Source organism: Lithobates pipiens, unplaced genomic scaffold (assembly GCF_037356315.1).
Source record: "Lithobates pipiens isolate NorthernLeopardFrog02 unplaced genomic scaffold, aLitPip1_a1.2 Scaffold_13, whole genome shotgun sequence".
Taxonomy (NCBI): Eukaryota; Metazoa; Chordata; class Amphibia; order Anura; family Ranidae; genus Lithobates; species Lithobates pipiens.
In genome coordinates, this window is record NW_027507718.1 from 322,738,918 (window position 1) to 322,757,649 (window position 18,732).

The 18,732-nt window shown below is 41.7% G+C and overlaps 1 protein-coding gene across 1 annotated transcript in view; it reads right to left on the reverse strand.

The window, feature by feature from the left end:
* Positions 1–3,931: 3,931 nt before the first annotated feature.
* Positions 3,932–18,732, reverse strand: part of SETD7 (SET domain containing 7, histone lysine methyltransferase) — a 95,495-nt gene continuing 80,694 nt past the window's right edge. The window contains exons 6-9 of the mRNA XM_077476928.1: positions 17,530–17,647; positions 17,059–17,216; positions 5,716–10,517; positions 3,932–4,076 (exon numbers count right to left, since the gene is read on the reverse strand). Coding sequence (XP_077333054.1) covers positions 10,337–10,517; positions 17,059–17,216; positions 17,530–17,647 — 457 coding nt within the window. The 3' untranslated portion in view covers positions 3,932–4,076; positions 5,716–10,336. The remainder of the gene's footprint in view (positions 4,077–5,715; positions 10,518–17,058; positions 17,217–17,529; positions 17,648–18,732) is intronic.

Sequence of the window (18,732 nt, forward strand, 5' to 3'; positions counted from 1 at the left end):
TTATCAAAGGGACCCTTTGATAAAGTCACATGTGCGGTGACGAAACAAATCAGAGCCGGAGCTTGTGACATTATTGGGTTGTCCTAGGAAGCATATGATCACCCAGAAGGGTAGCAGGGCCGAGGATTTGCAGATGATTCTTTGACCCCAGGGACTGATCTGCAAGTTCATCACCTGTATGCACTAGGACGAGTGCATTCTTAAATGTGACTGGAACAGTTGTATGTTTTTTAATAAATTACACTTACAGTAATACGCTGTGTTAGTTCCTTTACCCTTATGTTGCCATCACCTATGAGAGACTACACCTGCAGGAGCCCATGGATGGGAGTTTTAAAAAGTCTTCTTGGATTGTGATCCCAAGAAGGGAAGGTGTTACTAGGCCTAATTGGGGGCAATTCTGTGAGGTGAGGGAATAGCGTGACTGGTGGAGGTTCCACTTGGTGTTTGTCACCAACTTTCCATCTATTCACGGTTGGATACCTTGCAAATTGCACCTGTTCATAAGAAGATTGCACTTGTGGACTTTGTTTTGTTTATTTAAAGTTAGAAGTGTCATCATTTTTACCTCCACTAGGGCCCACTGTTGTGCACTGTCTTGTATAATTAAAGTCACAAGTGCCCTATTTATTACTCCCACTAGGGGCCACTGTTGTGCACACACTGTTTATATTGCTAGGTAAACATTATATGTGTAGTATTAAAGTAGCGCTTCATCTTTTTTATATGTGGAAGAAGGTGCTCTGGTCAGATGAGGCTAAAGTTACCTTTTTTGGCCTAAAAGCAAAATGCTATGTGGCAGAAAACAATGCACATCACCTGGAACACAGCATCCCCACTGTAAAAGATGGTGGTGGCAGCATCATGTTGTGGGGATGCTTTTCTTCAGCAAGGACAAGGATGTTGGTCACAGTTGATAGGAAGATGGATGGAGCCAAATACAGGGCAAGCTTAGAAAAAGAATCTGTTAGTCTGCAAAAGACTTGAGACTGGGGTGAAGGTTCACCTTCCAGAAGGGCAAAAACCCTAAACCTACAGCCAGAGCTACAATGGCATGGTTTAGCTCAAAGCATATTCATGTGTTCTGTAGCAGCATCCCCAACCTCCTAAGGCTAATGGTGATCTCCAGAGTCAGGGAGAGCTGAGATCCTTCCTTATAGTGTGTTATTAGGCATGGCGAGTGTATTGCAAGTTGGAAACATGAGCACCAGTCACTTTTTGGAATGCAAGAAAAGAGATTTAATGTCTGTTAAACAGAACTGGGGGAGAGAGGGTTAGGGACAGGACACCTTTAGGCAGATGCAATAGTAATTGGCAGACTTTGAGACAGAATTATATATATATATATATATATATATATATATATATATATATACACATATACACACACACACACACACAGAGGGCCTTTAAGCCGGATTCAGTAACTGTATTTGTAGAACTGCTGTCTCCTATTGCAACTGAAATCTGAACAGTCAATTGAGATCCATACATGAAACTCACAGTAACCCATTGTAGATCTCTCACATCTTACAGTATCCTACTGTAGATCTTCACTCACTAAGCTCCTGGTCTTTCACTAGACTTCAAGATCCCAGACGTCACTGGATCCCCTGAGCTCTTCCACAGCTAACCCGCTGTAAACTCCTCAAGCTTCACCCACTCTAACCTGCTAGGTCCCTGGCTTGGCACTCTGCTGAAGCTTTCCCACTTCTTCACCGTCCCTGGCTGGTAAAAAAAAAAAAAAGGCTGCTCTGGTACTTCTTCAGGGCGTCCATACACTGGCCTCTGAGAACAGGAATGATTGTCCCTTGCTGGCAACTATTCCTCCCTTTACCTCTGGCCTTGATCATCACTTGCCCCTGGCCACAGGAGTGGTCATCCCTTATGGCAACTGCTCCTCCCTCACTACTGGCAACAATCCAGTTCCCCGTCCGGCGGCACTTATGCAACTTGATTGGGTTTCCAGCCTGAAGCCCCAACCCTGCGGCTGCCTCAGGCAGCCTATCGGCCAGGTGTTCCTTGTGCCACACGTCCACCAAGACAGCCATCCAGGTGGCACAGAACCCCAATCACCTGACTCTGGATTCCCTAAGCCCATAACATTCTACTGCCACAGGCAACAATGCAACCTAGTGACAGAAGAGAGGTGCATCAAATCCAGAGTTGGGGGATTCATTGGGTTTTTCCCTATCAGGCAGGCTAGTTACCACCCAGCAAGCTAAATTTGTTAGCAACACTGCCTACTATCAGGGTGCTACAGTTAGAATGGCCCAGTCAAAGTCCAGACCTAAAGCCAATTGAGAATCTGTGGTAAGACTTGAAAATTGCTGTTCAAACACTCTCCATCCAATCTGACAGAGCTGGAGCTATTTTGCAAAGAAGAATGGGTAAAAAATGTCACTCTCTAGATGTGCAAAGCTGGTAGAGACATCCCCCAAAAAGACTTGCAGCTGTAATTGCATTGAAAAGGTGGTTCTACAAAGTATTGACTCGGGGGGGCTGAATACAAGTGCATTCCACACTTCACATATTTATTTGTAAAAAAAAAAAAATAATAATTTAAAACCCTTTATACATTTTCCTTCCACTTCACAATTATGTGCCACTTTGTGTTGGTCTATCACATAAAATACATTTACGGTTTTGGTTGTAACATGACAAAATGGGAAAATTTCAAGGGGTAGGAATACTTTTTCGAAGGCACCGTATGGCTGGCAATAGGGGCTCCAACTCATGCAGCATGGTGATTGTTTTTGTACAGGGCCGACATCATCAGGAACCCGTACTACCATCTGCTGATTGTCGATAATTAAATTGTGAAATGTCAGTGGTTGGCGTTAAGACCCACCTGCCCTGCCTTTATGTGCACTGCTGTTGAACAGGATTAAATGTCACCAAAGTTCTGTTTCAAAAAATGATATACAATTTATTTGGGTACAGTGCTGCACGGCTGAGTAATTGTCAAACTATCACAACACTGAAAAGTGAAAAATGGGCTGTAGAGGAAGGGGGTGTAACATGCCGGTCCTAAAATGGCAAAACTGGAGTTGTGTTTTAAATGAACATATTCCAATGTACACAAAGATACAGAGTAATGGCAAAAATAATTTATATAGCAAATTTTTAATATGCACTTTGATGCTGAACGGTGCTGCCAGCCTTCTCTACCACAAGAATGATGAGGATTCCAGCTTGTGGTACGAACAAAATATCTGCCAATGATGTCGGCAAGATTTTATTAACAGCAGGCACTGAATGAAGGTAATCAAATGCCTTTAGACACCCTTGGTGTTTCCAGCCACTGCAGAGTCATTGATAGAAAGTTTCTCTGACAGGAACATGGAGTCTGGCATGACAGGCTTTTCATTCTTCTAATGCTACTTACCGACTTTCACACTGACCTTCTTCCTTCATACTCTAATTCACAAACCCAGAACAAGTATGAAAATAAGACCTCTAACTTTAATCTGACTCCAGGTTTAGTGAAAATAATGAAGCCTGAGGTTCAGAATAACAAAAACAAGCAGTTTGCATGTTCAGGTCAGATTTGGCAGCCTCACCCGGTCCCTTATGGGTTTACCTAAAGATACTAGAAGCGGGATATCCTCAGCTGAATTCCAATTTCCTTCCAAAACATCTGGCCTTCCAAAAGTGCCAACAGGAAACCACACAGCGATTTGCCCTTTAATCATAACCCAAAATTGAAATATCTTTTTTGATTAAGCCGACTAACTTGTAAAGCTGCTCTGTACCTCATATTTCATTATTTGCCTCAAATCCTACAGCCTTTCATTGACTGGATTTTGACTGGTTCCACAGAATATAACCTCCCCAAGTTGTCTAACCTAAACAACCATTCTACAATCTGCAGAATCACCTGCAACTGATGGTGTAAACTGTGAAAAAAAACAGATTGTGCTAACATTCGTAAATGCAGATTTTTTTATTTTTATAAAACACACGTATGCAAATCCCAGCATGTAAAAGAGTGTTTTGAGAACTGTGTAAGCCTGCTTGAAATTCAAACTTTTACGATTTATTCTTCCTGTACTTGCAAGCTTACCACAGGCTCTCTTAGGCCTCATGCACACGAGACGCAGTTAAACGCGCGTTCAGATGCAGTTGGACAGTTTTTTCAACTGCACCTGAACTCATTCAATGTTATCCTATGTGTCCATGCACACAGTCTCGTTTTTTTCCGTTTATATGCAGTTGCGTTTAATCTCGTTTTTCCAGAAGCAAAAAAATGCGTTCAGAAACCAAAATTTCTGCGTTTCAGACGCAAAACGCGGCTAAACGCGGCACCCGCGTTTAGCCGCGTTTGCGTTTATATGCGTTTTTAAAGGTGACCTTTTTTTTTACATTAAAAATCTCAAAAATGATTGCAAATGATGAAAAACCATTAGAAAAATATTTTAAACAATTGCAATTGCAAGTGGACAATCCACAACTTGTGGCAAGTGACGTGGCAAGTGGACAATCCACAACTTGTGGCAAGTGACATGGCAGGTGGCAAGTGATGTGGCAAGTGGACAATCCACAACTTGTGGCAAGTGATGTGGCAGGTGAAGTGGCAAGTGACGTGGAAAGTGGACAATCCACAACTTGTGGCAGGTGACGTGGCAAGTGACCTGGCAGGTGACGCGGCAAGTGACTTGGCAGGTGACGTGGCAAGTGGAAAATCAACAACTTGTGGCAGGTGACTGGCATGTGACGTGGCAAGTGGACAATCCACTTGTGGCAGGGGACGTGGCAAGTGACGTGGCAAGTGGACAATCCACTTGTGGCAGGTGATGTGGCAAGTGACGTGGCGAGTGGACAATCCACAACTTGTGGCAGGTGACGTGGCAAGTGGACAATCCACAACTTGTGGCAGGTGATGGGGCAAGTGATGTGGCAAGTGGACAATCCACTTGTGGCAGGGGATGTGGCAAGTGACGTGGCGAGTGGACAATCCACAACTTGTGTCAGGTGACGTGGCAAGTGGACAATCCACAACTTGTGGCAGGTGATGTGGCAAGTGATGTGGCAAGTGGACAATCCACAACTTGTGGCAGGGGACGTGGCAAGGGACGTGGCAAGTGGACAATCCACAACTTGTGGCAGGTGATGTGGCTGGTGACGTGGCAAGTGGACAATCCACATCTTGTGGCAGGTGACGTGGCAGGTGACGTGGAAAGTGGTGTCGCAAGTGGACAATCCACAACTTGTGGCAGGTGATGTGGCTGGTGACGTGGTAAGTGGACAATCCACAACTTGTGGCAGATGGCATGGCAGGTGACGTGGAAAGTGGACAATCCACATCTTGTGGCAAGTGACGTGGCAGGTGATGTGGCAAGTGACGTGGCAAGTGGACAATCCACAATTTGTGGCAGGTGACATGGCAGGTGATGTGGCAAGTGGACAATCCCCAACTTGTGGCAAGTGGACAATCCACAACTTGTGGCAGGTGCCGTGGCAAGTGACACGGCAAATGCAAGTGTACAACTGCTCTCTATGCTGCTGCTGCTCACTCTGATCAAAATAGCAGAAATAGTTAAAAAAAATGCTTTGAGAGCTTGGGGAGGGTCTACATGATGTTATCTTTATAAACGCATTTAAACGCAAACGCGTCTAAACGCGGCATGCAAACGCGGCAAAACGCGCGTTTCTAAACGCGCGTTTCAGCTTTTTTTTTACAGAGGTTTCATCTGCGTCTCGTGTGCATGAGGCCTTACAGTACAGAGCTTAAAGACACAATATTGTAAGATGACCACTGTTGGTGTGTTGTGACCTGAGATTGTGAACCAGAAATTAGCAGCTGTAAGGCTAATGTGTAAACCGCACATTGCTTATGTATGGAGAAATCATGAATCTATGCCCTCTTCAGAACTCAATTCATATAGAACACACACACATTTATATATATATATATATATATATATATATATATATATATATATATATATATATATATATATATATATATATATATATATATATATATATATAGCGATGAATAGACTATGCTGGCATGAAGGATTTTTAAAAATTGTAAACAGACAGAAACATTTTACAGAATGCATTAAAATGGTTATCCTGCCTCTGTACGAATAGATGAGATGCAAATTAAAACACTTTACGCTAAAAGGACCAGTAAATCTAAACACAATTAGCTTGAAAGTGTAAGTTGACCTTTACAGAAAATTGGATAGGGGACTAAGCTGCAAAGATTTCTAATCCCTGGACTGGTTACTTACACTTAGTTACCGGTGAACTTACAATTTAAAACTAAACTCCAGAGAGCCATAAAATCTCAGTATGTGGTGCTGTGCAACACCCTACCCCTTTTTCCCTGATAGCAAGGGTGCATTTTTCATTAAGTCTAGATTAATACTTTATGTCTTACTCCCCCAGCACAGCTGCTCTCCTCTGCTCCCTGTATGTGGGTGGGCCCTCACTACCTTATGTTTCTTATGTACATGATGACATTGGGAGTCTATGACTATACAAATGGCTAAGAGTAGCAGCCTAATGAGACTAGTGGTTCAGTGGGGAAGAAGCCTGCAAGAGCCCCAAAGCTTCCTTGTATCTCTCTCGCTCTCCTACCTGGCCCTAGTACCTGGCTGCAAAACTGGGTGCAAGGGCCACATGACAAGGCCTGGTGAGCCTGGTATTTGACATATGTACTCTAGACAAACCAAACATTTAACTCTTTTTTATCTGGAGGAGGGGCAAAACACAGATTTTTACTGCAGACTAGATTTCAGTTTTAGAAGTATCATTAATAGAGTTTACAAATATCAATGTAAAAGTGCTAAATTGTGTACAGCAAGTTATTTGGGACTGTAAACACATTTTGATTTAAATTCAAGTGGTTTAATTTTTGTGCTTTCAGCCAATTAGATTCTTTTTGTCCTTGTTGTGACTAATCAAAAACTTGTGTCATAAGACACTTTGATCTCATGTACATTATGAACAGCTGTGCTAGAAACAAGCAACAGTGTTATTCCATAGTTTTGAGTTCCACCAAAACTTAAGAGCATCTTCAGTTCCCCCCCCCCAAAAAAATAAAAGTCAGCAGATACAAATACTGTAGCTGCTGACATTTAATAAAAGGACACTTATTTGTCCAGGGATCCAGCGCTGTCCTCACCCGGGCCGGTCTTCAGTTCCTCGGTGCCAGCATATTTACTGAGGGAAGCCAGCTGTGACTCCTTGCAGCTTCACAGTAAAACTTCCTATTTCACATGTGCGAGCCACGCTACGTGAATGGCCAAGCCGCCTCCTGGGATCTGTGATGTGTCCCAGAAGGCTGTGAGCAGAGCACGGGGGGGGGGGGGGGATTTGCACTTGGAACGTCAAACCCCCCCCCCCCCAAAAAAAATAAGTTTGTCCAAGAGTGGTGGGGCAGTTGGGGGATGGAGAGAGGAATTTCCCCTTCTGGGTCAAGTTTCACCTTAAATATGTATTAGCCAACACTCCACCAATATTAAAAAACAAAACAAAAATCCTAAAAAAACAAAAACACAACTTTATTAAAATCATAAAATAGAACTGATGAATGCATCTATGAACTGACAATGACATGCTATATACCATACCTTTAACTGAAGTATTGTACATTTAAGCTAAATTTTAGGTTTACTGGCCCTTTCAATGTGAATACCTGGTTTCTGTTTTCCATGGACAGAGGATTATTTTACATTCAAAACTTAAATCCAAAATAGTAGGAGCAGTAGGTTTTATTGTAAATTGTAGATGTATTAGCAGTTCTGCAGCAATTCTTGGATGATGAATCACTTAAAAAGATTAAAATATCTTGAAAATACAATATATGTCCAGTGTTGCACTATATTATATTTTCCATTTCAAACCCTTCAGTATTGCTAGCTACACATGCAGTGTCTGGAGACTTGCCATAGTGGCTTAAGCTATTAAGCTCTGTTTTGCCCACTGCATGTTAAATAACAGCTTGTATAAGCATCAGAATAAGAGCTGCATAAACAGCATACAAAAACATTTCTACAGCATATTGCCATACACCAATGTGCCAGGGTGTGCAATGTTAAAACCATCATCCCCAGATGAATGCATCTGCTATCCTTTTACGCAAAAAAAACATAACACGTACACAGGCCACAGCCAAAATTAATGCCAGTCTATAATGCCAAACACCTATATCTTTTCAAAATGCCATAATATAGCTTCATCACAGCATCAGCCTTTTCTCAGTTTACTTTACCAGTTAGAGGCAGTAAAGCAAGACTGCTGCTCCTGTCTGCGGAGAAACAGACTGGCAATGCCTTCTTCAGCTGGGCCTGTTTTTATTAGCAGACCATCATGACTCCCTTATAGGATGCTTACAAGTAACAATAGTAGTATTTAGCATCTATAAGGTCCATAAGCAAAAAGAAAAAACTAGCTGGTGACCCCACCATTGCCTAAACTTTATTGGAATGGCGTCTTGTGGTGTATTGAGATAATACAAAGGCTTAGCTTACACTAGCTAGGCCTCAACAATGACTATGTACTATATATGAATCCACTGTAGATACAGACTGCATAGTGATATTATGTTCATGTGCAGAAGCATTCAGTTAGGTGACAGTGCGAGGAGATCCTAGAAAACAGGAGGTAATAAATGCTGTACTGTCCAGGTTTTAACTACCTATTCCCCTATCCATGCGTCCTGCCCCTTGCAGGATGCCAGGCGCATGCGCTACGATGGGGGGAGGGTGTTGAAGCACTGATTAGAGCCAGAGGCTCTAAAGCAGGGTGGATATAAATCAATGATAAAAAAAAAGTTTTTATTTTTATCAAATTTATTTTAATAAAATGCTTTTGCTAAAAGCAATAAAATGCTAAAAGATAGTTTTCTATTTATTATAAATTAATAATTTAGTTTATTCAGCATGAAATGGAGCTTAATTATGTAGCACAAGGCTGTATATTCTGCAATATTTACAATTTTGGTAAACTCATTCAATGAATCCAAGCTCTGTAAGTTGAGATAACATGCACTGCATTGATGCAGTCACACAATTTCCCAGTAACCATGAGATAAAACAAAGTTGAGGAATATTCCTTTATTCCATTGTTTTGCAAATCTATGTACACTACAAAACTGCATGATTGAATTGGTTCCGATATCGCCGTTTTACTAATCTGATGGCTTATTATTCTAAATAGGAAAACTTAATTTTGTTTGCAAATATTAAAAAATTCTAAGTACCAGCAAGAATAAGTCCTTGCATTTAAAGAGCACCTGCCATTTCAGATCCATCATGGCAGCTCCTGTTAGCAGGCATCCACTCACCTGCTGCCGCCACCTCCCTCACCTTGTTGCGTCACTGCCGCATCACCAGACATCCCATTAAAGTGAATGAGACTTGGCGAGTCAACAGCGGGTCGGAGGAGGAGGAGCCGCTGTGGGACAGAGATGACAGTTCAATAGTGCATGAATAGTCGCTATTCTAACACTGATCCTCCTCCCGACCAATCAGGAAGCGGGCCTGAAACTAGTCACTTGATTGGCTGAAAGGAAAGGTGATTCTATTGGTCTCCTAACACCTAAATGGGGCAAGTGCCTGACCGACCGGCGGGCATGGGGGGGGGGGGGTGTTGTAGTTAAGTGCCGCCAGCCTCCATGACAGCAGATTGACATCCACAAATATATAGCCAGTTTTTCTCTAACCTAGGAAATAGAAACCTGGAATCCAACTGGCCTGTACAGGCAACAGCCACTGTTTCTATAAATCAGCTCCAAAATAGGTTTAGAATCTCTGAATGTTGCACTTAAAATGGACTCCATGTTATTCACTGGATTAGAATTGCATTAAAGTAAATCAAAAAGCAACTTGGAGCAACATTATAGCTAGGTTACGTCAATTCTAAGAACACCAACAGTTATACTAGAATATTGCACAATATCAAAGTCTAGTTACCTTGTAACCAACACAAAGGCATGTACACAGAAAGGTCTATTTTGGGCCCTACTATGCATACATCTCAAAAGTCTAAATCAGCCAACTTGGCTTATCTCCTTATATTTATTTGGTGCTTGTGAAAGATGCATTTAAAAAAAAAAAAAAAAAAAAAAAAAAAAAAAAGACTCCTACCTGATAACCATTCATTTCTGTACTTGTTAAATAGAAGTTTCCGGTTTTATACAATATAGCCACAATGCGAAGGTTTAATAACTACAAGGCAAATTACCAGCAAGAAAAAATATATAAGATGGAGTTAGGTCTGTGCTTGAGCAGTCTCTGAATATTCAGAAATCTTCAGTAGAAACATTATGCATAGATCCAGTTACCCAAAGCACAGAGAAAATGTGAAATAATGCTGCTGATCACATCTGCTGAGACACATGAAAGGCCTTCAACTGCTGCTGGTACCATTCCGGTGCCTCAGGACCATTTTTCCCTGTAGCGTTGTGGTCGTAGCCATAGGCCACAGTAAGTTCCTCATCCTTTTCTACAGCCGAAATGGTTCGGATACACTTAATAGGTCCAAATCTTGGGTGGATAAACCTAAAAAAAAAAAACAAAAACACAATTAGCCTATTCCTGTGAAAATAATCTGATACTTTAAAGGGCTAGGCCTTTAAAATGTGGTCAGCATTTAGACAGATCTTGGCAAGCGTGAAGACTGCTAAAAAAAAATACAACTACTCTAAGTGCAACTACCTAGATACTTAAAGCGGAGGTCCACCTTAAAGTGGACCTTCCGCTCATCGGAACCCTCCCCCCCCCTCCAGGGCCACAATCGGCACCTTTCAGGGGGGAGGGGGGTGCAGTTACCGGGATAATCCAGGTAACTGCACCCACTTCCGGGATAGCTCTCTGCGGAAAGGGGCGTAACTTACGCCCCTTTCCGCAAGTGCCCGCCCCTTCCCGCAAGTGCCCCGCTGCCTGCTGGGAAACACACAGATCCCAGAGGCAGCGGGGAGCGTCCTTATTGCGCAGCGCGATTCGCGCATGCGTAGTAGGGAACCGGGAAATGAAGCCGAAAGGCTCCATTTCCTGATTCCCATACCCAAGATGGCGGCGGCAGGACCCGACAGACGACCTAGAGATCGGCTTTGGGTGCTGACATGGCAGGCGCGCTGGACAGGTAAGTGTCACTATTTTAAAAGTCAGCAGCTGCAGTATTTGTAGCTGCTGGCTTTTAAAAAAAAAAAAAAAAAAAAAAAAACGCGGAGTCCCGGTGGACTCCCGCTTTAAATCTCTGACGTTATTAACAGCTGCACTCACTGAATCCGCCGGCTCAGCAGGAGATCTCCGTTGATTTCTGCTGAGCTGGCGGATGACAGGTCCCTCTCTGCTCACTGAGCGGGGAGGGGCTTGTTGAGCGCCGCTGGATTCTATGGAGAGATCAGATGAAATCAGACAGCATGTCCGTTTTCATCAGATCTCACCCAATCCAATCTGCCAGCGATGGATCCGGACGTAGGGCCATCCGTCTGCTTTTGGCGGATCAGACCGGGTCGGATGTCAGCGGACATGTCACCGCTGACATCCACAGCTCCTTAGACCAGCATGGAGCACCCGTTCAGGTCCGCAGTCAAAACTGACAGGCGGACCTGAATGGTCCAACAGTGTGAAAGGGGCCTAAACAACAATTCATCATCATGTGTGTATACACATACACCACAAAAAATCATCAAATTGATAAGGGGAGTTACGTTTGATACCCACAGTGAGGGGTGTTCTTACTGAGAAGTCAGACCCTGTAATAAGGTCTTCAAGCTTGGTAAGAGGCCATTTTTTTACATTGGCGTGGAGCATAATTGGATGATCACCTGGAGCACTAATGAAACAGGAAGTGCACATGTGGAGCACCATTTCAACACCATTGCAGTTGGGATTTTACATTTTTTTTTACAATAGGTTTGGATTTTGCTAAATATTTCTTGCATGACAGCACAAACTTTATGAACTTTGTTTTTTATTTATGATCATCAATTTGATGATTTTTTTGTGGTATATACACACAAGTGATGGACTATTCTTAAGCACTTACATGCACTTTATGGTTATTGGTGTTATGACAATACTTAATTTCATTATTTCTCTTTTAATTGTGTGAAAACTTATTGGGTTGTTAAACATTTTTGGAGGTCCCATTGCAGAGATTTCTTCCTCCACCCCTGGGTGCAAGCAGCCATAGTGTAATATCAAATTTAATACCAAGCAAAGATTTAGATAATGCCAGCACTACAGTGAAGGTTCTATGTAAACCTTACTATATTGATCACTTAATTTGTACACTTGGGCAAACGAGGAAACAATGCTAAGCACACATCAGTAGGACATGGCTAGATCTGTCTAAAGCTACGTGATGTAGCCACGGCTAAAAATGACTAAACAATTATACCTCTCTACTTGCCCAGCTAGAAGAATGGAATGCGTATAGAATGTCATAATTTCGCTGAAACAACTCTGTGAAGATGAATTCTCTCATACATTCTGTATCCGTTTAGTCTTTGCCTATGTTGATCCACCCTGATGGAGTTGGGAGGACAGATGGTTCTCCTAGTTCAACTGCCATTTCCCCATAGGCACCAATCAAGGTGATATACTGAAATTAGAGGCATTCACCCAAATAAGTAAATCTTACGGTCTCTGGTTTCTTGCACAAAATTGGGAAACTACAAAAACTCTGTACCTAAATGACGGTAACAAAAACTAATCATTCATTCACACCCTAGTGAATCCCAAAAATGTCTTACTTACTTTTGGTGGACTTACCCTTTAAACAGTAATGTACGTGTATTAAACAAAAAAAACACACACACCACACAAACACTGATACAAATTGTATAACTTACCTTCCTTATATTAAGACCCAGAGCAAAAATTTAAACTACCCTCTCCCTCAAAGGCAAGCGGCATAAAATACATCCCTATTTATACCCCTAAACATTGCTGGTTCAAGGTGGGTGGCCTATAATGCACCCACTAGTGTAGACATTTACTTCATCTACTATTCAGTATGCCCTATGAATATAAAATGCTGTGTTGCGCATTTCACAGATCCCCTGAGGATGTGCGTGCACACAAAATGCGCTGGAGTTGGATCGGCGGCCTCTGGGGGGAGAGTTTATTGTTTTTTATATACTTCCCATGTGGATTGCTTATTTTATGTACTTATTCAATGGACTCCTGCGCTTAAATGGGATTTGTGAGGAATGCTCTTATTTAGTGGATGCCGCAAGCACTTTCATGAGACACCAGCTCATGTATATAGACTAAAAAGAAAAAATGGTGGTGCTGCGCTTCCAAAAAATGGGACCTTACACGAAAATGTTATAGAGCTAATTATTCAGATGGAGATATGTCAGATGGTATATATTCAAACTAGTATAGTAAAGTAGTAAGGGAGAACTCTTATCCTAATGTAGAAATTCTTCTATCAATAGTGCCTGCAACAGTGTGTACACAATAATAACTGTCACAATCCCAAGTGCAACTTATATCTCTATGATATAAAAATAGTGCTAAGTGCAAAACCACATACAGTGGTCTAACTATAAATCAGACTTCTATGACAGAAAGTGCTGAGTGCATCATAGCAAAACCAAAGTGACTGAAATATAAACAGTTACTGGCTATGTAAGCGCAAACTAGTGACAATAATAAAAAAATGCAAAACTACAGTGCAAAAAATGCAAGCAAGCAAAAATAAAGTGCAAAAAATGCAAAGTACTTAGTGTAACACAAAATATAAATAAAAAACATATAATAATCAAACTATAGAACAAAACTCCATAAACAGAAAGTGCTGAGTGCAAAAAATTGGACTATATCCAGCTGTTAATGACGTGAACACAGTCCCGTGATGATGTCACATAAACATCTAAAGTGATTCTGTGCTGGGAAATATCTCAGGAGGTTCTTCCTCCACATATGTGATTCCACGCATAAGTGTGCACACTGGGTAATTACCTTCCCGCTATATAAAATATAGCATATATGCAGCCTCCTCTTGGATATACCAGAAGTCCCAGGAAAGGGGGTGGAAGGGGGGGCCTCAGGGGGTCACTCTCAGATCTCCGTCACAATATACTCCAGCAAGATGTTCCAATATAGCTCAGAGAATAAGTATAAGAGCAACCATAGTGTAGTATGTTTTTAAAAATCACTACTTTATTAAAAGGTTAAAATTACTCACAAACGAAATGGGGTAAATAGGCAGCATTAGCAGCAAAACAGTTCAGATCGACCGCTCTGGTGCGAGCGTCACTTCCGGTCTCCGGAATATAGTCCAATTTTTTGCACTCAGCACTTTCTGTTTATGGCGTTTTGTTCTATAGTTCGATTATTATATGTTTTTTATTAATATTTTGTGTTACACTAAGTACTTTGTTTGCATTTTTTGCACTTTATTTTTGCTTGCTTGCATTTTTTGCACTGTAGTTTTGCATTTTTTATTATTGTCACTAGTTTGCGCTTACATAGCCAGTAACTGTTTATATTTCAGTCACTTTGGTTTTGCTATGATGCACTCAGCACTTTCTGTCATAGAAGTCTGATTTATAGTTAGACCACTGTATGTGGTTTTGCACTTAGCACTATTTTTATATCATAGAGATATAAGTTGCACTTGGGATTGTGACGGTTATTATTGTGTACACACTGTTGCAGGCACTATTGATAGAATAATTTCTACATTAGGATAAGAGTTCTCCCTTACTACTTTACTATACTAGTTTGAATATATACCATCTGAATAATTAGCTCTATAACATTTTCGTGTAAGGTCCCATTTTTTTGGAAGCGCAGCACCACCATCTTTTATTTTATGTACTATTGGTCATATTTTACTAAAATACTAAAACTATATCCTTTTTCAGTGTGGGCTTTATATGTAGAGAAAGGATCATGACACCTGAGCTATTGGAGTCTGATGAATATTGGGTGATATATGGATTGGATGTCTATTTGCTTATACATTTCATCTATCTGACGAGTGCTTTGCAGAGGTGGTGGTGCGGTGCGGTACGGTACTTTACAGAAAATGAAACTCTGAACTAATATTTAGTTGTATTACCACAGTTTCTGAGAACTGCTTCATATCTGTGTTGCATCGAGTCGACCAACTTCTGGCACCTGTGAAAAAGTATTCCAGCCCAGGACAATGGAACTACATTCCACAATTCCTCTGCATTTCTTGGTTTGACCTCAAACAGCATTTTTGATGTTACCCCAAAAGTTTTCTATTGGATTACCACTTGCTTACTGGGCACTTAAACCTACTCCTGCCCAGACCAATTTCCAGCTTTCAGGGCTGTCGCACTTTGAATGACAATTGCGCAGCCATGCTACACTGTACCCAAATGAAATTTTTAGAAATTTTTTCACAAAGATAGAGCTTTCTTTTGGTGGTATTTAATCACTGCTGGGGTTTTTATTTTTTGCTAAACAAACAAAAAACAATGGAAAATTTAGAAAAAATAAAAAAATTCTCATAGTTTGTTATAAAATTTTGCAAACAGGTTATTTTTCTCCTTCGTTGATATGCGCTGATGAGGCTGCACTAATGCGGCATTGATGAGGCGGCACTGGTAGGTGGCACAGATCACTCGGCGGCAGCTCTGATTGGGACAGACGTCCCTCTGACAGCCGCCGGTGATCAGCTTTTTTTCTCCCCCACGCCATCAGCGCTGAGGAGAAAGAAATTACCGATTACCGGCTGTTTACATCACATGATCAGCTGTCATTGGCCAACAGCTGATCACCTGACAAGGGGTCTGGATCATAGACTCGCTGATCACAGAGCGCTCCCCCTGCAGGCTGCTCGAGCACAGGAGGCCGTCATATGATTGCCTCCTGGCAAAGTAGGTCTGCGCTGTAGCAGTCATTCGGCTATAGCACAGACGGGAAGGGGTTAAAGTCCAGGGATCATGCTTGCGCCACAATGCTTCACTGTCTTCAGAGTGCACTGTGCCTTAGATTCAGTGTTTGGGAACATCTGACAAACTGTGGCCCCTAGACCCAAAAAGAATCTTGCTTTCATCAGTCCAGAAAATGTTGCACAATTTCTCATTAGACCAGTCAACGTGTTCTTTGGAAAATTGAAACCTCTTGAGCACGTCATTTTTATTTTTATTTATTTTAAACAGTGGGACTTGGCAAGAAGCCCCCACAAATAGCTTGGCTTCATATAGGCATCTAATTACAGTACTCACAGGTAACTTTAGACCTTCTTTGTTCACCCTGGAGCTGATCATTGGCTGAGTCTTTGCTATTCTTTGATCCATTCAAATGGTAGTTTTCCCATTTCTTCCACGTCTTTCTAGTTGGTTGCAATTTTAAAGAATTTGAGATAATTTTTAGCTAAGCAGCTCATCAGTTTCCACACTTCTTTTAGGTCTTCCCCTCTCCAATCAACTTTTTAATCAAAGTACACTGTTCTTCTGAACAATGTCTGGAACAACCCATTTTACTCAGATTTTGGACAGAGAAATTCACCTATATCCAGCATGTACAACATTTGCTGCCTTCCTCCTTAAATAAGGGCCACCTGTTTGACACCTGTTATTTCACAGACTCACTAATTAAACTCAACACAATGCTATTTTTGAACAAACCCCCTTCAATTAATGATTCAATTACTCAGAATCAGCAACATGCATGTCATAACTGATGGGTTTGTTGGTTTACTATTACTTTACTACACCTACTAGTAAATTATTTGTCATGTAGAAATATAAAATTTATACCAAAAACAGTGATTGCTCTGGTTATTGATGTTGGACAGCTATTATTTTGAACACAACTGTACAAAACACACAGTGCAGAAGGACAAAACCATGCTGCAGCCATTGTATTCCAACAGACCGCAGTGGCAGCCTTCAAAATACTCGAACAGTGGCTGCATCTAATTGGTTCAGTTGACAATCTTCTGTCTGGCTACTTCAATTTCAGTCGAAGGATGTGGGGTGGGGGACATGGCCATCCATGGAGTGAAGTCACATAGTGTATTGACAGTTTTTTTAGGGTGCATGATAAAAATTCCTACAGGAGGTATCACAATCTTCACCTAATCAAAAACAGAGCCAATACTTACAGGTCATACATACTGTTGGGGGTGAAGGAGTGGTTGGCTTTGTGCCCTAGAGAGGCACAATATTTAGTAATCGTTTTGAAGGGCTCTGGTACATCAATTACAGTTTCTTCATCTAAAGAAATGGTATTGCCATTCAAAGACCAATCTCTGCTATCCACCTAGGGATAAAGCCAGAAAGAGTTTAGACCTTTCATCAAGAGTCGAGTCCTGTCTCAATGTTGAAGAGTCAATCTATTCAAATGCAATATTTCACATGTGACAAAGTAAAAATAAATAGATTTAGTAGATTTTTAAACAAAGTATGTATGCATGCATGCATGTGAGATAGGACTTGACTGTAAAGGGCAGCAAGTGACGTGAAAACACAATATATGTCAAGTGTTGAGTAAATTGCTGGCACTTAAATCGATATCTGTACTAAATAAAAATGAACCAAACCATTAATGGTCAAGTTTGTCAGGGAGCTCCTACCTCCTGATGTGTAATCCGAACTCCATTGTAAAAGGACATCACAGTATTAGGGCCAGCAGCTATTTTAGCATAGAGACCTTCTCCAGCATTGGAAATAAGCGAGTCTGCTACATACACTCTAAAAAGAGGAAGACCAGAAACTTAGAAACTAGATGACACTGCATGCCTCACAGATTCATCTACATAGACACACCTTAATGAATGTACAATACATGTGTTTTTGTTCTCAAATATACAGCTGTGGATACATTTCTTGGTTCCCTTACAGCTCATCAAAACAATGTGTTATTCCTCCAAAAACAATTAATACCATTAAAAGCAGTTGACATGTATATCTACATGCCTTTGATATGTCAGAGTAAAGCAAATCGTGTGAAAAGAGAAACTACTGCTTAGTCTACAAAGATATTCTATAATGTCCTGGACAGATTCGTTCATATATAGTAGATCATAAAAATTGGATTTTTGTACTCACCCCAAGATCCTTTTCTCTGAAGTTTATTGACGGACACAGCTCCTTTAATTCTTGACCTTAGGGTTATCACACCACCTTCAGAAGAGGACTAGGCAGAACATGTAAAAAACAGCAAGACTGCACAGCACCGCCCAGGGGGCAGTCCCTCTGGCTATAACCCCTCACCCTACTTCCCCACCTTAGGCAAAGGAGCTGGAATACATCTGGATGCAACGACCATTCCCCTGGGTCAAGCATCCGACTACTTGGGTAGTCCGTCTGACAGTTTTCTATGCCTGGGATGTTTATGACCGACAGGGCCAGCACGTGCCGCTCTGTCCACTGGAGGATGTGAGTGACCTCCCATGCTGCAGAAGAGCTCCTTGTTCCTCCTTGATGGTTGACATATGCCACCGCCGTGGCGTTGTCCGATTGGATCCTGACCGGATGCCCCTGTAGCCTCCTGGACCATGTGGAGAGGTACCGTCTGATTGCCCGAAGCTCAAGCACATTGATCGGCAGGTGGGATTCTTTCTGCGACCAGAGGCCCTGGGGTGACTACGCCCAAAACTCCCCTTAACCAGTCAGGCTGGCGTCCGTTGTGATCACCGTCCAATGGAGAGGAAGGAACGATCTCCCAGACCGAAGGCTGCAGACCTCAGCCACCAGAGAAGGGAATCCCTGACTAATTGGCTCACCCAAATTTGACAATCCAAGGATAATGGATTTGTTCCATTTTGACAAAAATT